Source organism: Carettochelys insculpta, chromosome 1 (assembly GCF_033958435.1).
Source record: "Carettochelys insculpta isolate YL-2023 chromosome 1, ASM3395843v1, whole genome shotgun sequence".
In the NCBI taxonomy this organism is placed as follows: Eukaryota; Metazoa; Chordata; order Testudines; family Carettochelyidae; genus Carettochelys; species Carettochelys insculpta.
In genome coordinates this window covers 265,664,560-265,687,534 of record NC_134137.1, presented here as the reverse complement: position 1 = coordinate 265,687,534, position 22,975 = coordinate 265,664,560, and the positions used below count along the sequence as shown (strand labels likewise).

At 43.6% G+C, this 22,975-nt stretch overlaps 1 protein-coding gene across 4 annotated transcripts in view; it reads right to left on the bottom strand.

The window, feature by feature from the left end:
- Positions 1–22,975, bottom strand: part of FGD4 (FYVE, RhoGEF and PH domain containing 4) — a 218,236-nt gene that overhangs the window by 70,990 nt on the left and 124,271 nt on the right. For all 4 annotated transcript variants that reach the window (XM_075006715.1, XM_075006727.1, XM_075006735.1 and 1 more), the window contains exon 2: positions 14,340–14,501. In XM_075006715.1, the coding sequence (XP_074862816.1) occupies positions 14,340–14,501 (162 nt within the window). The remainder of the gene's footprint in view (positions 1–14,339; positions 14,502–22,975) is intronic.

Genomic DNA, 22,975 nt, shown 5'->3' with positions numbered 1-22,975 from the left:
TGGTATAATTCCAAGAACTAGCTGTGATTGGGCACAGCAATTAACCCAGTCACCCTTCCCAAGCAGTGGCAAAATGAATGCCGAATAAAACTCTGGGGTGCTCTCTCTCACCTCCTCCCTGCTCCAATACGCCAAACCCAGCCACCCCACCAGCTCTTGCCCCACCAATAATATTAAAAAGGCTTTGCTTCAGACACGTTTCAGCTCTGGTTGTCCAGTTCCAAAAGAGACTGCCCTAGGTGTTGGTGTGAAGAGGTGCAGTTCTATTTTCACTGGCCCTGTGACCTTTTACACTGGGTGACAATATGGTCCTTTACATATATACTTAGTTAGAGGTATATAAACTTTCTATAAATACCCTTTGTGACAAAGCCAGTCCAATTCCTGGGCCTCTGTCCTCTGATCAGTCCATTAGGACCCCTTAAAGGCCCTGTTACCCTCGCTGGGGCAAGGGGTGGTCTGGGGGAACGTAGCCCCCACCGACTCATGCCAGGTTCCAGCCCAGGGACCCTATGCAGCTGCCAGTGGGAGGCGCTGACTCCCTTAAGCCCTTGGCACAGCAACTCTCCTCCCTGGGCCACCTCCCCAGATGATTCCCCCTGGTACCTTCTCCAGGCCGTAGCAGTCACAGGTCCCCACTCTTGATCTTGTAGAGGCTCCTGCTCTCCCTCTGATCTCCAGTGTTCCTGCTGCTCTCCTCTGCTCCTCTCTCCTTGTGTCTCTCTGCTCACCTCAGTCTCTTTCCCCCTGCCCTTCCCACTGTGGAGGGTTTTAAAGGCCTCTTGTTGGCCCAGTCATTGGGGCCAGCTGGCTTTAATTAGGCTGAGCCATCTCCCACCCAGCTGTCTCTGATTGCCCTGCAGGCCCTTCTGCTTGTTTGGGCTTCCTTCCCCCTGACCCTGCCACACCATCCTTTGAAATACACCATATGAAGCAAAATAGAAATGACCAATTGGATACAAATAAAAATCTAGTAAGTCCTTCCCCTTCAACCCCCACCACCTTTCTGTAACACCAGAAGATAGATAAGATTTGCAGCACCACCAGAAAGAGGTGGGGGGTAGGACAGGGAGATCAAGGGAGGAATCAGGTGCTCACAGATCCAGACCAGAAAGTGAATTCCCGAGGCAGGGTTTTTGAAGGAAAATGCCCATTGTCACCTTCCTTGTTCAGATCAATGGAGCTACAGGTGAAGTATTTTCACTTACCAGCAGCAGCAGAAGCAGCACAGCCCAGTATAGATGAGAACAGTAAGAACAGACAGTTTGCTAAATGCTGTACAGTTTCTTCATCTAAATGAGCCAGCATGGATCATGTGGTTTTCAATCCTTTGCCTCAGATTCTGGCTTTCCAGTCCCTTCTCCAGCACCCCAGCTCTACAATGAAGTCTACCATCCCATCAAAATAGTGATATTTGCTTACTGTGTCCAGACCCAGTGTTTACTCCCTTCTCCTCAGCCCTACAAAAGCAAAGTGTTTCTTGAATTGTTAGTAATGAACTCAGGTTTTATGCAGCTGTGGCCAAAAGGCAGCAGGCCAAGCTGCATCAGCAGCACTGCCATTCAGAGTCACAGCTGCTAGTGGTTTTCCAACTAAATTTCATCCCTATCAGAAACCACCGCCCACCACATCTGAGTGGCAGTGCTTCCACTGTGACCTGTCTGCTTCCTGTCATCATTTCACAGCAGCAAGCCTACTACTGCATGGCCAGGAAAGTGGAAGGGTGTGTGTACGGGGGGGGGGGGGGGGAGAGGGGTGTGGATCACATGCAACAGCCGCCAAAAATTAGTTGTGGTGAGGGGATCAACATGAAAAAGTGGAAAAGGAAAAAAAATTGATTTACTTGCATGTGCATGGCACTTGCGCACCCGCACCCACGCACCCCATACCTTATTACTTGGGAGTTAGAGGAGCAGGCCATTTATTACTTCATGAACCATACTCCACTCAAGATACATCAGCTGCTAGAAAAAGTCTGTATATCCAGCCAATAAAACAAGACTCCCACCAAGAAGGGAGGGGAGATGGCACTAGTGGGGCGTATGTGTCATCCAGAGCTAAGAAGCGTAAGCATTCTAGAACCTACTGATATAGGGTATCATTTAGGGTTAAAGGCCACCCAATTCCCTATGCAGCACTGACACCCTTGATTTTGCTTGTGTGTCAGACCTTCAAATTGCAATGATTCACAGAGCTACTAAACAAGGAGAGGGACTCCACGCTCAGGGAAAATTGAAGAGTTAGCTCACAAATTACTACAGTTTATCTCAAGGACAACTACAACTGGCGATCAAATAGCATGTGCAATGATTTAAATGATGGAGAGGCAACTGTCTAAAGCAATTTGTGAGACAGCTGGGCAGTCAGAAAAGAAAGATCATGTCCAATCCCCCATAAATAAGTTTACTGCTAGACCCTAAAAGAGCTCCTCACAGAAAGCAGTTGAAAGTCCTATCATCCGAAATGTAAAGACTACAGGTAGATCAACAGTAGGGAAACAAGGTCAGTCTCAGATAAGCAATTCTAGCTACACCGTTAGTGTACCTAGAAAATCAGGGCTTTTTTTCTGGCAGAATGCAGCAGAACTGCATTCCACCACCTTTGTCCTGGGGCCGCCATTTTTAAAAGGGGGCTGGGCAGCCCTTAGCCTCACGTGGCTCTTTAAGCAGCCACTTGCGGCTCCTGCCATGGCTGCTACCTTTGACTCCCTCCAGCTCTCGGCCTTCCAATGAAAGAGCAGGGCTCAATTTAACAGCCAGTGCTAAGCCTTTAAGCCAATTAAACTAAGCCCTGCTCTTTCAGCATGGCAGGTCAGGGAGCTGCCCCTGCTACACACTATACGTGCCGGAGGGCTGGGGGGAGCCATGTGGAATGGAACATGGTGGCCAGCAAAGGAGCAGCAGCATGTGGTGCTCCTTTTGAAAGGTAAGTGAATCCTGGGTTATGGGGTTTAAAGGCTGTGGCAGGTTGGGTCTGTGGGGTGTTAAAGCCTGGCTGTGGGGTTGGGAGCACAGGAGGTTAAGGCTGTAGCAGGTGGGGCCTTGGAGGCGTGGGGTTAAAACTTGACCGCGGGTGGGCAGGGGGAAAGGGGACGGGGAGAACTCCGGCACCTTCTTTCCTAGAAAAAGAGTACTAGCTAGAACGGACATACCAGAATCTCCTCTCTGTCCTAGTGTAGTCCAGGGTTCTTCAGGCTTACACCAACGTCCCTTATCCCACATGATAACATGTAGTACAGGGGTTGACAGACAAGCCTAGAGAGGTTGATTTTGCTGTGTCTTAACACATGCAGCAAAAAAAAAAAAAAAAAAAAAAAAAACCACTCTGGAACATTGTCCACAGCACAATTGATTGTCCGATAAGTATAAATTAGCCCTGTGCTGAACACAATAGTTGCTTGTGTATGCCACATTGTCAGAAACCTCTCCAGCCTAGCAGAAAAGACAGACTTGACCTAACAGAGCTTTTCCACCTCACCTTGCAATAACGTACCAGAGGAAATAGTGAATTCTGCCTCCAGCAAAGAACTGCACCACCAAGAAGTAGCTTTCGTGACAGCTTCAGTACAAAGAGAAATGTGTCACTTTACAGACTTGATGGCCAGAACCCTTTCCTAAAGATTTTATAATGTCAAACTTTTCAACATCAAAAGGATTCTTCTTTTGTGCTATTGTTTTATTCATAGAGAAGGATGAGGATCATAGTAAGAAATGAGAAATTTTTCTGAGGTATACAATCTGGGCAATTAAAATGTATATTCATTAATTAACATATGTCTATGACCCAAGATATAGAGTGGGCTAAGGAGGCCTGAGAGGAGAAGCCACACTGGAAGGGCAACTCAACATGCCATGTTTTTAAATGACTGCATTATAATCAAAACAATTTTCTCACATTTTGTACAACAAGATGCTTTCCAGAGAAATTAAATATGTTTGTTCTATCCACCTGCTTGCTGCTGTGAAGCCCTGTTTGCTCTTTACATTCACCCTTCTCTCATGCAGTTCTCAGAAGGACTGGCAGATCTAGGCCAGTGAGCATCACATAACTGCCACAGAGCTGAATAGCTAGCTAGCTGGCTGGCTGAACTTGCAAAAGTAACAAGACAGCTAAAATATCAGACAGAGGACTGGAAAGAAGCAGGACAAGTGAGTGTGGGCATTCCAAATTCCCTGGGGGAAGAGATGAAAGCAAGGGAGGAGTTTTGGTAGACTGAAGACCAGAATTACAAATGATGTATAACACCATTACATCAATTTATTTTTTCATCTTGTTTCCTTACTAAATCCTGACCTTGTGTGAATGTTTCCCATAACCAGCAATATCATTACTGCATGGAAGTCTACGAATCTAAATGGGGCATGACCACACGAGGATCCCTGTTTGAAAGCCATTGATAATAAGGAAATAAAACTGGGAGTTTAAAAGTCTCACAGTAAGCTGAATCTTGTAATGAGGATTGTGGAGAACAGATTAATCCTATTAATTCCTCCTGCCATGTACCTTCTGCAGCTATTTAGTTAAATCACAAATAATTACTCCTCTGCGCACACACAGGGGATCTTGAAGAACAAAGGAAAAAAGAATGAACCACTGTAACACACACTGGATAATTTAAAGCTCTGTTCAACAGCAAACAAACATTTTCCAGCTTCTATGCATTTGCAACTTCATCCGAGCATGCACACACCATATGCAGCCCAAAGAAAACCTAGCATAGTGTCCAAGAAGCCACCTCCATAGGTCATTGACCAAAACAGTTAAATCAGATTTAATTCGTATTATACGGCCATACAAATCAATTTTGAGTGAATGGGTAATGAACACAATGCATGCACGAAAACTTCAAGAGACACAGAAAAATATCTCCAGGGCATGCAAGGAGTTTTAACCCTTTCACTGAAGGCCTCAATGTGCCTGGCTTTTTCTCCGTGCTGTTACTCTAACAATTTTGTGGTTTCTGGTTTTTTTTAAAATGCTTTAAATTTCTCCCTGGCTCACTGATATTGGCTGCATCTACACTAGCCAGTTCTTTCGAAAGATTTTTCAAAAGAAGGGGGCTTTTTTGAAAAAGCCCATGGAGTGTCTACACACAAAAAGCATTCTTTCAAAAGTAAATAGGAAGAATGTGGCACTCCTTTCGAAATCACTCTTTCCCATTTCAGGAAGAGCGCCCCCTTTCAAAAGCTGCTTTTGGAAGAAAGTGTGCATAGATGCTCCACAGGGCCCTTCTTTTGAAAGAACAGTCTTCATTTTTGAATCCTGGCCCACTTTTACAGAAGATAAAGGGCTGTGTGGATGCTCTCTTTTGAAAGAGCAGATCACTCTTTTGATCTGCTTTTTTAATGTGTGAATGCTCTTTCAAAAGAAGTTCTTCCAGAAGAGATCTTCCAGAAGAGCTTCTTTTGAAAGATCTCTGTAGTGTAGATGTAGCCGTTAGCCGAAAAGATCTGTGCCATTCTGATTCAGAGAGAATATGGCAGTTCAGGAACTCAGGAGTGTCCACCTTGTAGTTCCTCTGGCAGGCTTGCATTAGTCATCACTTTGCATGCTCCATGATCCTCAAGTAAATTTTCAAATGAATCTCAGATGACACAGAATCTCTGCAGGAAAAAGCCATGAAGACATCATCATCCTGGATCAAGCAAAGGATGAGAATTACTCCAGTCTATTCTGTGTACGTTCTGATATCATGATAATCACCTTGGTATCCAAGCACCTTTCAATAGTGCATTAAGAAATGTGACTAACGTCTTTTACAGGTCACTCCTCTCATCCTCTAGCCAGATAAAAAAGACCCTGAACTGCATAAAGGTTGTACTTAGCAGGTCATGAGCATATTTCTTCTGAGCTGAAGCACTGATGAGCCTCATATCACAAGGCATGAGGTTTTGAATGACTGCTGCAGTCAGAGTCCATGCAACGGCTGAGGCAAACTCTGATAAGCATGCATATGGGTTCTTCTATTATTGTTTTCAAAATGTCTTCTCTGTATCACTTCAGTTTAAGAATAAAATAAATTTGCACAGAAAGACCTGTCCAGTAACTTATAATTTATAATTGTGGGCTGTCAGACTTTCCAGTCTCTGAAAGGAAGGCAAGAGATGCTTGATTAGGGCAGCCTGTCTTGTGTTGGGAATACCAGCAAAGGGAGCGGACAGTGAATCACCTAAGTGCCAACAGCTGTGAAAGGCAGTTACTTAGAAGGGAAAGGCTCAGAGAAAAAAAGTCACAAAAGTCTTTCCTGAAAAGAGACCAGGGAAAATGATTTTTTGAACAGCTGAAGGAAGCCTGGCTGGCTGAGCTACAAAGAGAAAAGCAGCTAAGAACTGAGGACCAGACAAAACCACAGCCAGTAAATACGCTGTGTTCTAATGAGTAGCAGCAGCAGAATAGTCCAGGTTTGCAGAAGGCTGGAGCCAACTCCAGAAACACACAGGGCAGAGGCTGACAGAAGCAGCATCTATATTCTGTCCAAACCAAAGTATGCCACTGCAAAAGGAATTGTGGACAGCCCAAAAGCCAGAGGAGGAGAAGTTGCAGCTGGAAAGAGGGTCCATCTAGAAACTCAGCAGCTTGTGGATCAGGAGCAGCAACATCAGTGGAGACAGAGAAGATGAGATTCCAGTGTCAGCACAAGGAAAAGGACAAAAAGGGATGCCCTCCACTCAAAAGGGAGAGACAATGCCAAACGGACCAGGAAAGACCTCAGCAGCTGGAGGTAGACACTGTACAAGGAGAACACCACTCCTTAGGTAGAGTCAGTCCCCAGGTACCTGGCCTGCTTAGATGCACAGACTTGAAAATACTTCCTTGCTTCAGAGAGGGGGATAACATGGGTATGTTCCTAAAAGGTTTTTGAAATGGGGTATAAATTGAACGAGACGGGGAACAAAGATATGATAAGGGACCTGGCTCCACTATTTTTCTAGGATGAAGGCCTTTGACATTTTACTTAGATAGGAAGCAATGTTCCCTACATTTTTTTCCATCCATGTGCAGAATTAATTTTATGGGCATAGATGCCTGTAAGGATGCATGCCAGAAGTAGAAACACATGCCGCCAGCTGTGGGTTTCTGACAATCAGCCGGGCAGTACTTGAATCTCTCCTGGGGGCTGCCCAACCACTCAGCTTACAGGGAATACTGGTCGGGAGGCCTACAAAGATTATTATAATCGTAACCAAGGACACTTCGGAAAAAGTTACAGGGAGTTCAGGAATGAAAGGGGCCATGAGGTTTCAGCTCAGATTAGGAGGTATGTAAACAAATGAGAAACTGGCTGGAAAGCAAAAACAGTCAGTGAAGCCTACGAATTATTTGGTATATAATAATGCTACAAACTGTGCCATGCCTAAATTGTGTTAACAGACAGAAATGCTGGAGATATGATGATCGCTGGAAAACTGTCAGGCCAGGATACAAATGAGTTTTCTTTCAAAACCAGGACTAAACAGAGATAGAATGGGATCAGAAGACAGGAACTGAATCTAGCATAAGACCTGCACCCAGCAGGGAAGGAAACCAATTCCCAGAAACTCTGGGATGAACCAGGAAATGTGGTATCTAACATGTGGCCAGCAGGGACACCTTGCCCAAGAACACCGACGATATTGTTACAGTATCCACTGGATTGCTGAAGGCCAGCTCTAATCTCACTGTTTGACAATCATTCCACAGCCTTGGATTGACTTCCAAGAGAGCTTGACTTCCTGCAAAGATGACGAGTTCTGTTGTGCCAAAGGTGTGCCATGGCATACACATTCTATGGGAAACCAGGATGGAGAGCAGAGGATGGATTTGATGTGGCTCAGTTGCTCGAACAACTGAGATGTGCTACAGTGTTGGGCACTAGCTGAAGTTTCCTAAGCCCTGAAGTACTGTTTTTGTCAATCCAGCACCGTAGGGACTCTGCAGTAAGTAGACCTGTTATGTTAATTTGAATTATGTTACTAGCGTAATTCAAATTGTGCAGCTTAGATCAACATGTCCCTGCAGCACAGACCTACTCTTAGACACACTATATTGTGTTCTGCTTAAAACACCAGGAAATAAGAACCAAAATTGGAGGGGAAAATTTTTTATTCTAGATCCTGTTCAGCAACTTTATTCACTTGTTCTGATTCCATAAGGGCTGGTAAGTAATGAATTATTAGTTTCCAAAGATGTAAACTGCTTTTCAGACAGAGACCAAGTAATTGCACTGAACAAAGGCAAGTCCAGGGTCCAAGGTTAGTTTCAAATTTGAATCTGTGGTCATTCTGCACTTGATTAAAAGACAATCATATTTTCCAATACAAAGCTGATAAATTAAAACACACACACGCTTCACTTTATTTCTTTTTTCATCTGTCTCAAATTTTGTAGACTAGAGCAATGTCACTTAGTGGTTAATCTAGCAACAGCAAAGAAACTGGCATTGCAATTCAGGTCTGTGATCCTATTTCCTTTCATCACAGACATTGAAGGCTGGCAAGACTAAAAACAACCTCCCAAAAAACACTGTTTGAAAACCATTTCCTGCTGACATTACTAACTAAAGCTAAAATGCTATTAAAAATTCAGCTTCTCCATGGAGCAAACCAAACTGCTTAAGACACTTGGAATGCTTTGATTTATGTGGGTAGATTTCATTCCATCCCTCTGTGCCTGCTTGCTTAATGAACAGACCAACCCAATACAAAGTTCTTTAGGATTATTTCGATACCCTGAATGCACTCATAGGACTGAGACACACAAACACCAGACCCTGAACACTCCAGGTCCAAAAGTATTTACAATAGTGGTATTGCTTTTTATTTGCAAATCTGCACTTCTCATCTTGCAATAACAATGCTGGAAGTGGTCCTGCCTGGAAGAGATTCTTTTAAAAAAAAGAAAAAAATACATTGGACTCATGGCTAGGAGGGAGCAGAATCAACTGCAAAACTAGCTGAATTTTTCATGTGCACTGCTCTCCAGTAGAGAGATGCCTTACAATCTACAATGAATGACTACAAAATGCTGGTCTGGGGTTTGTCTGCTTTTTTTTGTTTTTGTTTGTTAAAGCAGTCTGTTTCTATGGATTTACTACTGCTGTTCATCTGTTAATCTTTTAATTGTATTTGGTCTCACAGACGAAAAATTTTTTTGTTTAAGTTACCAGAGGACATTTAGGCAATGCAAAAAGGCTATCAAGCTAGGCTATGTGTGTGTATATATGTGACTTTTGCTAGAAATATGGAGGGTTGCCAGATTTTCAAAACAACATTTTCAGGACATTTTGCAGTAAATATGGAATGCAGGACTTATGGAAATTTGGGATTGTCCTGCAGATTGTCGGACATCTGGCACCCCTATAAACAGGTATTTTACCAGGAGGTTTTATATATGGAAAGCTGAGCTTTATTTTACTTCTGTTTCTTGGATAAAGTAAAAAACTTACCCTCAACACACATAGCTCTTTTTCATCCCTTAAACACAATTAGTATTTACAAAAAGGTGCTGGAGTGCCACTGACAGTGATCTCCCCATTTATTCAGTACAGGCAACAGCAATACGAGTTTCCCCCACACACCAGCAATGTGCCTTAACCTAACCCATCTGGGTATTCCCTTAGGAAGAGAGGATCAGTCTCCACACTCATTCATTACTCTGTGGAGACTCAGCAAAAGGTCACTAAACATCATAGAAATTGCTGCCCACAGTGCCAATTGTGACAGGATCAGCTTATTTATTTCTCAGAGGCCACAGGTTTTTAAGTTTTCAGTGACTAAAAGTCACTGCAAAGCCTGGCTAAATGTCAGTCAGTGACCTCAAGAGAACAAGCTCTACATCCCACTCTTTGAATGCCTAGGTCTGACATTTTTGGCTAGGGTGGGAATCTAGACCACACAAGAAAAAACACATTTTTTGTGTGTATTCTGACTCAATAGGTCATCCAGTCCAGTTCCAAGACTGGATATTATCTAGAGCAGTGTTTCTTAAACCATGCTCTGCAGAATGCTAGTGTTCTATGAACAACTTGAAGGTGTGCTATGAGCATCTGAAACTTTGATATACACCGCTGGTATATATTTGCTGTTACTAAAACCAGATACAGTATTACTACTTCACTGATATGATTCCTGATTAAATTACTTTATTTTGGCTTTGCTGTATATGTTTCTGTTTGTTTCTTTTGGTCTGACAAAAATATTTTTTGGAAGAAAAAATTTTATAGGTGTTCCACATAAAAATGTTATTGCTTGGTGTTCTCTGGCCTCAAAAAGTTTAAGAAACATGGCTCTAGACCATCCCTGACACAGGTATTTGTCTAATCTCCAATAAACCAAAATTCCACAACCTCCTTGACTGACCTGTTCTAGTGCTTAAATACCCTTGTTAGGAAGTTTTTCCCAAGTCTAACCTAAATCTCTCTTGTTGCAATTTGAGACTATAACTTTATGGTCTACCTTCAATGGTGACAGAGAACAATGTACCCCACCACTCTTTGTAACAACCTCGTATGTACTTGAAGGCTCACGTCCCCCCTTAGTCTTCTTTTCTCCAGACTAAACTAACGCAATTTTTTCCATTCTTCTCTCATAGGTTAAATTTCCCAGGCCTTTAATTGTTCTTGTTGCTCTCCTCTGCAATTTCCCCAATTTGTCTGTATCTTTCCTTAAGCGAGGTGCCCAGAACAGGGCACAGTAATCTCACTGTGGTCTTAACAGTGCTATGTAGAGGGCAAAAACCATTTATGTCTTGCTTACAACACTTTTGCTATTACATCACAGAATGTTCACTTTTTGCCAGAATTATTACACAGCTGACTCCAACTTAGTCTGTGATCCATTATAGCACCCAGACCCTTTTCTGGGTGTACAGTACAGTAAACCCTTGATTTTACAGACCCTGATTTAGTGGACTTAGGGAACAATGGACAACCCCGTTATTCCCAAAATCCAATGGGGTCTGTGAAATCCTAAATCCCTCTCCATCTCCCCACAAAAAGAGAAAAGCTAAGCGACTTAGAACACTGCCGCAGTCTGGAGGAGCTGCCATGTGCTCCTCTCACCAGGGGTGGGATGGGTATGCGGGCAGATGCCACTTGTGTACATCCCCCAAGCCTTGTGGGAGGAGCACATGATGGCTCTGATGGTGGTGGCTTTTCCAGCTCCATGGGCCGTGGCGCCTCCAGCCATGGTCTGGCAGTTCTAGCCACATGGCAGGCTCCGGTGGTTCTCGCTACAGCGTCCACACTCTGCTGAGTCCCCCATGTGGTAGGTATTTTTTGGTGGCAGGGGAGGAGACTGGGGCTGGGGGAGCAAAACCTCATATTTGAATGGGCATTCTGGTTTAACAGACACCCGCTCCCCCCATTAGTCCATTAAAGGAGGATTTAGTGTACTCCTTCCCAGGCAGTCATTTCTCATTCTATATTTGCTTAATTAACTAAACCTTCTTCAATATAGCACTCTGTATTTCACCTCATTAAATTCATCTGATTCACTTCACGCTGTTCCTCTAGTTTGTCAAGATAGTTTTGAATTCTAATCCTGTTCTCTAAAGTGCTTGCAATCCTCCTTCCAAGTTTGGTATTGCACACACACTTCATAATTGCACTCATAGGCAATTAGCAAAATTATTTTTAAAGATATGAAATAGAGCTTGGACCTCCGACAGATTGTTGACAGACCCCACTCAACTTGCCCTTCCAGCATGACTGTGGATCACTGATAACTTACTGTTTGAGTATGCTTTCCGAAACAGTTGTGCACCTACTTTTTAGCAGATTTGTTTAGGCTGTATTTCTCTAGTTTGCTTATGAGAGTATCATGTCAGACAGTAACAAAAGCCTTAAGGCTAAGACTATATCACATTTGCTGTTACTTCCTTACCCACCCACAAGGCTTGTTGCCCTGTCAAAGATAGATATTATATGGATTTATCAAGAACAAATCATGTCAAACCAATGCGGACTGTTATCCATCTTCTTAGTATCTTCTACACGCTTACAAAATGATTTGATTATTGGCTTCATCACCCTTTTTGACTGAGCTATAATTCTCTGGGTTGTCCTTATTTCCCTTCTTAGGGACAGATACTACATTTGGCGTTTTCCAGTCTTCTGGAATCTGTCTGTTCTCCATGGGTCAGAGATCTCTTCAGCCAGTTTCATCAGGCCCTGCAGGCCTCTAAGTTATCTACTTAATTCTTAACTTGTTCCCTTAATTTAGCCTCAGATACTACCACATTTACGCTGATGTTCACTATATTAGTTATCTGATCACTAAGCTTTCTGGTGAAAGCTGAAACAAAAAAGGCTTTTAACACACAGGCCATTCCTGTCTTTCCCTCCTCGTTAAATAATGGGCCCCTCTCCTTGGTATTCTTCTTGCTTCTCACGTAGTCATAAAATGTTGTCTTGTTATCTTTCAGCTGTCTTTAGAAGGCAAATCAAACAGAATGTGTATTTCATTGGTAGAAGTGAGAGAATATTCTTCTTCCATTCAACATGCACATTTGCATAATAAAAAATGAACACTATATCCTTCAATATAAAGTGTCCTTCCTCTCTCTGATCCACCCCACCACATAGGAGATTCCCTTTCTGCTAGAACCTGAAATTCCCCCTCCTACTCCTTCACTCGGCTGGGCTGTCTCACTCACCATCTAGCTCAAACACAGGATCGTAGTCTTCCAGCTCAGGGATGTGGGATTGCTTTTGGAAACTAGCAACACACTTACCGAGCTTTTTAATGCAAAATGCCATAATCACCATAGCTCACCAGGCCTAACACATTCACTGCTCCAATTCACTGTCATCATAACCTGTAGCCAAAAGGCATTGTATAAAGGTGTCATGCAAAGTGGTAATATGCTGTACCTAAATCCATTGCTTTTCTGGTTTGACTGTCTCCAGTGTAAACTAAATAAGGTGATACCAAAAAGACAATGAAAATTACATTTACAGGTCGAATGTCCCTGTTCCAGCACCCTCGGAACCTGTCTAGTCCTGAACCAGAGAAGGTCAATGCCAGCCCCTCTGCTCCCAGCAATGGCTCTAGCCCCACTACTCCCTAGTTCTACAATGCCCTTGACCTTAGCTCACTAGTTTTTCCCCAGTGAGTGCTCTAGCTCCAGAGCACCCATGGGGTCACCAACACCACAAGACCAGGGAAGTCCAGATTACAGAAGTTCAACACATACTTGTAAGGTAAAAAAAGGTGGGCAAACGCAGGAAGATGATCACTTAATTTCAAAGAAGAATGGAGGCTACACTCCCACAAAGCCTGTCTGCCTGCCGAAACAAAGTCAATGCACTTTGGAAAGACATAATGGACACAAGAAACTATCTGGTTATCCATCACTGGATGGACACAAGGGGCCAGAGCTTGTAATGTGAGAAAGTTGATCCTTCAGCCAAAGGGGCAGAAGTGTCTGGGAACTGACTGTAGGTGACAAGTCTGCTAAAACACAGATTGTAATTTGATGAAGCTATATTTTAGTCACTAGAAAGCATGTTTAACTTGGTTTTACTTTAAACATGTCGGTGTCCTCTATTCTTATCGCTTAAATATCTGCTCTGTTAATTAACTTATTCTTGTTTATTAAAAAAAATCATTTCAATTGTATATAAAAGAGAAGGACAAATTCCTCAAATGGATTAAGAGGCTAGTATGTTCTCTGTCCTCCTGAAGGCAAAGAACTCAACAGCACCTGTGAGGGGGCAGTCAGAGGGATGCGACACGGCAGAAGGGACGTCGTCTTGGGAAGTCAGGAATTGAAATCCACTTATTACCAGCTGAACAGCAAAAGGTTGGACTGGCCCTGTGCAAAAGAGTTTGCTCAGAAGGCAGACGCACTGGTTGGTCAGGTAACTGATTTGTAGTTTAGCAGCAGGAACACTTATCCCCTACCGAGTCACAACGATAACACACAGTGGCTTCATACTTCAGGGCATTACAGAGTAAAACTTCCGGTTTAATAGAGGCAGGAGTCACGGTAAGGAGCCTCTTATCCCAACCCAATAGTGGCTGTCTGGGCCAGACGAGAAACTAAACCACTGTGCACATATCAGCAAATGCCAAGCCATTAGGCCCTTGGGGTCAGATAGAGTATGCGTGTTTATCTAGATTTCTTCATCTGCAGAAGTATAAACATCCTTATTGAAAGTCATTTTCTGGCAAAATACTGCTTTGCAGAAAACCACACACTCAAAACAATATGCAGAAGCCTGTGGGTGCTTTTCTATGCTGGTATTTTAATTGGATCAGAAGTGGAACAAGGATATTTAGCTTTTTCTACATCAATTTGTTTGGACAATTAGCTGCAGAATGGCTTATATAAAATGGAGAATTTGCATCTGTACTTACCTTGTGGCTTTGGACTTGAAGCTGAACGTGGGGACTGTTTAACTGGCACGTTTCCATTTATTCCCTGAGCTGCTTCATTGCATACATTCTGCTGGACTAGTCTGGTTGTGCTATTTGCTGAACAAGATTTAGTTAGGAGGATCTTTGGACAGGTGCTGCTGTCTGCAAGGAGGGGAAAAATGGAAAAAGCAATCATGAATAATGCCTGCTATAAGCAGGATTATAAACATAATACTCAGTATGTTGTCATTTCACCTCAACTGAGAAAGCTCTAAATGATTTTTTTTGACACTCTTGGGAACAAGGTTTCACATTTCAGTTACTGGTCAATATAAATGTCTAAAAATAGCGCCATCCTAGATTCCTGTTCTTTCCCAGTAACTTGAGTGGTACTGTCCAGATTTAAAAAACCTGATGTCATATTAAGAGCCTCCCAAAATGCTTTCAGATCTAACAATATTTTGTGAACAATATTAGATATGCAAATAGTGACCAATCAAGTCTCCCTCTTTTCTCTGTATTGCTTTTGCTAAAAACAGTATACTGAGCTATCTGGATTAGCAGACAAATTAATTCAATAAAGGCTACTGTGGACATTTGACTACAGCCAAGAACTTCCTTATGTGATCACCATGTTTGTGATAATGGGTTATGTACATAAAGAAGGAATCTTAAAATTGCCTTTTATCTTATCCAGCTGTATTTTGTCATTTCAGTTTCAGCTTCTGGTATGATTCTCCTGACAAGATACGATTTATGTCAACAAGCAAAAAGATACATGGTTATCTTCTTTGCCTAAAGAAAGCTTGATGCAATTCCAGAGTTCAGATCATTTTTCAATAACATGGAAATTACAAATGTGCTAGTAAGAGATTAAGAATTTTTATTTTAATTTTGTTAACTCCATGACCACAGTATTGTATAATCTGACTGACACTCAGTTTTAACTAAGTATTCCACATTGGTTTCTTAGCTTCTCATTTCCTCTTTCGAAGACTAAAAGCGACAATATATCAGGAAGAGTCAAACACCTTGCTATCTACTAGACAAAACTTGTGCCCTTTCCAATTGAGATTTGTGGCACAATATTATCAAAGAAATCTCAGCAACAGGAGAACACAATGTATGTGTGACATCAGAGGTAGTAAGTAACCTTAATGAAATATTATTCACCCTTTTCAGTCTCACATTCAATTAATACTTAATTTTCAACAGTATTTCATGACCAACTACTTCAACAATTCCACTAATTTAATAACAGGAAAAAAGATTAAATATTTAAAGCTTCTAAATTTTGATAACGATGAGCCTTTAGTGAGGGAGCAGAAAGTCACTCAGCATTTTTCAAAGGCAAGCAGATGGTTTACCAATCTTAGTTATAGGCATTTACATTTGAAAATGTTCATCATGGTTCCTTAAACATGAGTTGCAAAGTAATAAGACAAACCCGAACATAAAAGGTTTTCAAAATCATTTCCACTGCAAAGGTGAGCATTAAGAAATTATATAAGATTTAAAACACACCACCCACCCACCCACCAAGGGGCTAGTTTTATGAATGGGCTAGGTGTGAGCAAACTTTTTACATCAGGCCCTACTTGTCTTCCCTGCAATCAGCAGAACCCCCCACCCCCACCCCACCCTCCAGCCTATTTAATATAATCCAAACCAAAAGGACATTTCAGTTCCATTCATATGGAAAAACACACACACACACACACACGCACACACCCCCTTTTGGTATGTGTAAGAAAATAAATACATAGAATGAAAACTTTATTAATCGGTAGATTAATATAATACACATGCATAACAGCGGTAACATTTTAACAGCTTTAATGAGATGGATGAGCCTGACATGAGCAGCTAATCATGTTGCGCTCCCCTATGAAATTTCACAACCCATGAGGCCCACCCCTCACTTTTGCACCCTCTTGGGCTACACTATGCTCAGGATTCTTGTCAAGCAAACAATTATTCGAAATGAAAGAAATAGTTGTCCTGTTTACAACTCCATGTCGGAGTTTTAAAAATTATGTAGACATTTAAAATATGTTTCAAGCTTATGGTACTATTTTCTTCAAAAGCACATGAACTACCTGCTACGAAGGGCTGTATGTTATGGGATGATTAATAGATCATGCTTAGTTTTCATGAAGAGTCCCCAAAAACTTGAATTGAAAGAGTGCAAGAAACCGCTGCCATAAGAAATCCTAATCCTAATGTTTCTCAGGGTCATCTAATGTATATTAACGCTCAGAAAATAAAGAAAAACTGTGGATATACTGAAAGGCCAACCATTTTAGAATAAACCCATGTCTGTTTTCAAAACTCTTGCCTTCAGAGTTGAATGTACTCATTACACCATCTTGATTTGTGAGGTATCCTGAAGTTTTTATGGCTATCATTTGACACACACACACACACACACACACACACACGCAGGTTGCTTATCAAAAGATACTATTGCAGAAGCTTTCCAGCCAGCTACCCTGGATTTGCTTTTGGAAAGGGAAAGTATTGGAAAGGAAAGAGACTGTACTCATTTCTGATCCAGATACACACTTACTGAGCTTCCACGCAGCTGAGCTTATTAAGCACACAGAAAGTGTCAGTTCTATTACTACCAGTGACTACAGTAAGCGTTGAAGGATTTGCCCTGTAAGGTCCAAGTCTTTCCCCAAAGATATCATTTGGTAGAGTGAGAGCTGTGGCAAAAAAATCCCGTTACCCAGACCAAAACAACAAACAGTATTTAATGATACCACATGTCCACATTAAGTGAGAAAGCATGGTCCATAAAGAAGTGGGACCCAGGACACAAAAAAAAGTGCATATCATAGTGGACACTCCAAAAGCACGGTTCTCAGTCAGTGGACACTTCTGAACATTTCAGCCCAACTTCCCATTTGTCAGATGGAGTTACTGACCATTGCTTGTCCAACTTTGTAACGCAACCACAAAAAACAGTCATGTAGCACCTTAAAGATGAGCAGGGTGAGGATCCCTCTGGTGAGGGTACCATGCATCACACACCCCAGGACATGGGAGATGGGCACAGATGTAACGTGAGGTGTCACAGCCAGCTCAGGGAGGACCTCTTGCTGTGGTCTTGGCACATGGAGCCAAGAGCAAGGTAGTGCGCGCCACCTGGATCCAGTCTCCAGGCACAGGCGTCAGCCTCTCAGGAGACCAGACAAACCCCAGGCCCGGTTTGGGGGCGGGGAGGGGGGTGCAGGCTAGTCAGCTAGTCACAAGGGTGACGGCCTGACCCCAGAGACACTGAGGAGTGAGGCACTCAGCGCACAGGCATGCCCACAGGTGACAAGCAGCGCCCGCTCCTGCAGACAGCACTGAGAGCCACAGGTGTTGGGGGGTGCTAGGGAGGGCCAGGCTGTTCCCGGCTCACCCACCATTGGCCACTTGGGGTCGTGCCCTCACCAGAGGCCAATTCCGCTTGGGGCCCTACTCCCCCTCAGGTTTGTGGCCTCCCATCCCCCATGTTTTGAGGCCCCCCACATCGCTGTCCCAAGCCCACCCCCACTGCACGTAGTTCACTGCACTGTTTGTAAACAGATGATTATTACGCCATTTCTTTTTCACTGGTTTTTGTTTCAGTAAAAAATAATTATATGAGCACCACACCCGCACCTCTCTACTGGGTAGGGCTTGGAGAAGGGCAAGGGGGCAGTTCGTGGTGCGGACAGGGTAGGGCTGGGAGCACAAGGCCCCCACTAGGGGTGCCCTGGTTACTGGGGACTGGGGAGCAGCTCTCCCTCAGGGCCTCCCAGATCTGCAACCCATCCTGACAGTCCTGGTGGACTGGAGCTGCGTCTGGCAGCTCATACTTGTGACCAATGTCTGACCCCCACCCTGGGAGGAAGGTCCCCTTCCCTCCCCTATTTTGTGCAGGGCACAACTTGGGGGATGTTGTGCTCCTCCACATCCAGGCAGGTGAGCAAGCACCTGAAATGTGCCTTGAGGCAACCAAAGGCACACTTGGCCTGCATCCTGGCCTGGTTGAGGTCGGCATTGAAGAGTCCCAGGCTGGGGTCCAGCTAGTCAGTATAGGGCTTCATAAGCCAGGCCATGAAGGGGTAAGCCAAGCCCCTCACAATGTAGAGTGGCAGCTGCACATCTTCAACTGCTAGCTCATGGTGAGGGATGAATGCACCTGCCTCCATCCTCCAGCACAGGCCAAAGTTGTGGAACACACAGGCCTCATGCATCTGGCCCAACCACCAGACAAATGTCTGAACTGGCCACAGTGACTGACCAGGGCCTGCAGCACCATCAAGAAGTATCCATTTTGGTTTATATACCTGGCTGCGCTATGCTCCAGGGCACAGATTCAGATGTGGTCCCATCGATAGCCCCAGTGCAGTTCAGGAACTCCAGGGCAGTAAATCCGGCCACAACTGTGTCTACATCTCCCATACCAATGGCCCTCTGCAGCAGGATGGTGTTGACGGCCGTCACACCCTGCAGAGGGAGGGCACTGAACACACATCAGGGACTGAGGGAGGGAGACCCTGCGCCCTGGGGATCCCCTGGAGGTCCCCATCCCCTCCCACCCCTGAATCTCCAGGAGACCCTCCGTGAGGCTGCCTCCCCGGTAACAGGACTGTGCAAGAGTGAGGGGGCACAGTCCTCCTTACCCCAATCTCAGCCTTTGCACCCTTGACCCTGCTTCCCAAGGGTCTCACTTTGGCAGGACAATCCCCACCCTGTGCAGGAACTGCAGCCCAAGAGTGCACTACCTCCATGAGGAGGGCCCCAATGATGGACTTCGACACATCAAACTGGTTTCCCACTGAGCAGTAGCTGTCGGGGATGGTGAACTTCAACAGGACAACTGTAACCTGCTTCTCCATGGGTATAGCAGGCCACAGTTGGGTTTCTAGTCTCCACAGGGCAGGGTCAAGCCAGGCATACAGCTCCAGGAAGTTGGCTTTCTGCATGCGGAAGTTCTGGAGCCACTGCTGGTCATCCTACTACTCCATGACCAGCCAGTCACCAGTCAGAACTGGTGCAGGGCCTCCACATCCACCTGTGCCCCCTGGTGGGGGGGTGCTTGTGCAACTGTCTGGTAGCTATGGCAAGGTCCTTGAAGGTGGTGTAAGGCTTGCCTTCCCTGAGAAAGAGGACAATGGCCATCAGGAGGTATAGTAGGTGCTGAAGAACCTTTGTGCGGGGCCAGCACAAGTTTGGGGACTGCTCTGTCACCACGCTTGCTGGAAAGAGCTGTGTTTCCCAGAAAGTGTACAAGCCCTGCTCTCAGATCCGCGCTGTTCCTCGTGGATGTAGACATGCCTCAGCATGGGCAGGGAACAGCTGTCAGGGGATGGGGAGGTCCCTTTAAAGGCACATCTCACTGGAGCGCCTAGAAGGAAATGTTGACTTGCGAGCCTGTCTACTGCAATTCTAGTCGGTCATTTTGTCAAGCGAGCAGCTGGGCAGTCTGGCCACTCTCCTTTGACAGCAGATCGAAAAAGCGATCCACTCTGTGGTCTGAACGAGCTCTATTAACAAATTGCTCTAGACATAACCTCAGTGCAGGATTTCTACTGGTTTTGGAATGAAACCCTAGAAAACCAAAAGATTTCGTGCACCTATGATTGGAAACCAGAAACATTCAGCTCCAGGGTATTTGTCAGAACCGAAGAGGGCTATTTCAGGGTTACCTGTACCTGAACCTGAACCTAATGAAAACTCCAGGGGTGGGGCAGCAAATCTACACATTCCATAGCTGGATAGGAACACAAACTATTGACTGGCCTTCAAATTGACTGCACATTTGTATTTTGAAACAACTGTCAGCAACAGACTCAAAATGCAAATACTTAAGAGTTTCTTCACAGAATTATTGTGCTCTGTTCCAAGTTCTCTGCGAAGGAAGTGTCTGCAGTGGTGAGGCACTGACAAAATGCTGCCGGCAGCTGAGGATGCTGTTAGTAAGTGAAAAGCAAGTACCTGGATAGGTCTACTACATTACAGCCACAAAGTTATGGAGCCTGGAGTAGCATTTGAGTGCCAACAGTTCAACCATGCCATGGAGGAGGGGTTTCTGTTGATGCAAATAATCCAACTCTCTAAGAGGCAGCAGCTAGGTTTACAAAAGAATTCTTCCACTGGCCTATTTGTATCTACAACGGGTGTTAGATCAACCCAACCACAGTGCACAGGGTGTGGAATTTTTCACAGCTCTGGGTCAGCTCATTTTTAAGCACAGACCACTCTATCAGGCAACTCATGGGCAGAATGTTCAGGGGGGGAGGAGGGAAGGCTCCATCTACACTTGCTGGACAAACCCAGTCATTGAGGGGTGCTTAAACCCCACCCCCCCACCCCCAATCATGAACAACAAGGTTTTGCCACGGCAAGCGCATGTGAGAATGCTGCTTTGTTGGCAGGTGCACTCTCCTGCCAACAATGCAAAACCCACTCCTTGGGAGTAGAATTTTGTCAGCAAAAGTGCCAACCAACAGCATTCACACACACTGGCTTGTAGTGAAAGGGCTGTGTCGACACAACCTTGTTGCTAAGACCTGGCTAGTGTAGAGACACCCCTCATTTTGCTTCTCTGAAGAAACCTAGTTTGCTAAATTGTGTAAATTTCTACTGGGGTAAATATCTGAACATCTGGGATTATGTCTGAAGGACTAACTATAGCTGTGGAACAGGTATTTATTGGTAATACATATGCCAAAGAACAAATTTAAATTAATATTAATTCTGATAAGTGGTAGTTTACACTACTCTATTTCCCAGATACAAGCAAGAAGTGTTGTATGTTTCAGTAGATAGTAAGTGTACAAGCACTCAACCCAACAAGGTTGGCCCGCTTATTTTCAATAGTTAAGTATATTTTATACTCCCTGCTAATGTTCTCTGGGCCACTTGAATTTCCTTTTTGTTTTTTTGTTTTTTTTTTGCTCTGGCTACCCTTTGTGGCAAAGAATAAATCATTCCTCGCCAGGCTTGTTACATATCATATTAGAGGAAGCATGAAAGCATTTATCCTTCTTCCTCCTTTCTAACATTTATAAATGCCTTTATTGATAAATTTAATAGTACATTTTCTCAATATTGTTTTCTTTTCCCTGAGGTTCAATTTCACACCAACTGTACTTGAGCTGAAGCCTGAGTTGAATACCAAGTAATTACTACCCAATATTTTCCAGGAAAAGCAAAAAATTAAACATGTGGGTACACGTCAGTGCACTTCATCTAGAAATAACTTTCTTGTATTTTACTCCTCCCATTACCCCAGTGCTGGAATAATTTTTCTAGTGGGGCTGCTGAGAACCATTGACCCAAACTTCAGAGAGGTAGCCGAGTTAGTATGCATCTTCAAAAACAAGTCATCCTGTGGCACCTTATAGACTAACATATTCTGGAGCATAAGCTTTTTTGGGAAAGACCCGCTTTGTCTTTGCCCACAAAAGCTTATGCTCCAAAATATCTGTTGGTCTATAAGGTGCCACAGGACTTCTTGTTATTGACCCAAACTGTAAATCTCAGAATTAATGGAAACCACTTCAAGCCAGGTGGTATAGCAGCAATCCCAACTTCTAGCGGCAATGAACATGACAGTTGGCGCAACATTAACACAAGGGAAGTTAGCGTTCAGTTTTATGAGCGGCTGTGTACAATACAGACAGAACAAAATGGAACTATAGGATTTTACTAACTGGTACCTCTAAAATTAGATACCACAGTAATGTGTTCGCTTGTGTGTGTGAATGAGAAGTACCCACATGCTGCATTTACCTTACTTTTCAAGGATAGTCAATTCTTGATACCAGGCAAAGTGTTTTATAAGCAGTAATCTTCACTACCCTTCCTGCTCACAAGCTTGATGCGAAAAAAGAAGAGAGATGGCACACACATGCATTTTGGACTCACAGCCTGTTGTAATATCCTTGTAGGAAGAAAATATCTGAAATAGTGAGATTTTATTTACTAAGGTTGCTGTACAATGCCAACATTTACCAACAGTTACTATACATGGATGTTACACTATTTTCTCCCTGGACTTGAATAGTAGATATCTGTGGCAGCTGTGTAGTAACAGTTACCCCACAGCTTCTTGATTTTGTAGTTTAACTTTATGAAGAAAAGTCTATAGAAATGATGCTTAAAAGGTTAATTTAATATGTAAGAAAATGTCAATCCTATTTAGTTTGTAAATGTTCTATAAAATTATATAATACTGATAAATTTCTCACATTCTATTGGGTAGTTTAAAACTATTAGTACAAAATAATCTTACTAAGCTCATAGACATAAGTCTAGGAAAAGGCAGAATTTTCCTTTCCCTTCATCAGGAGAAAACCCACCCCCTGAACAGAGCTTTAATCAGTTTTGGAACAGTCACAAACAGAAACATCTGCATAACCCTCTCTACTCTGCCCCCAACCAAAAAAAAATCCCTCACCCCACAAACCTGGTGGAATTTAACATATTATAATCATCTGAATGAATATGTTCAGAAAATTATTTCTTCTGCATTGTTCACCCAAATCTACAAAGAAGGCCACCAGACTGAGTAAGCTCACTTTACAATAAAAGCATACCAGAGCCACACAGGATGCAGTTGAGCAATTTAAAATAGTTGGACTTTTTAGTTCCTT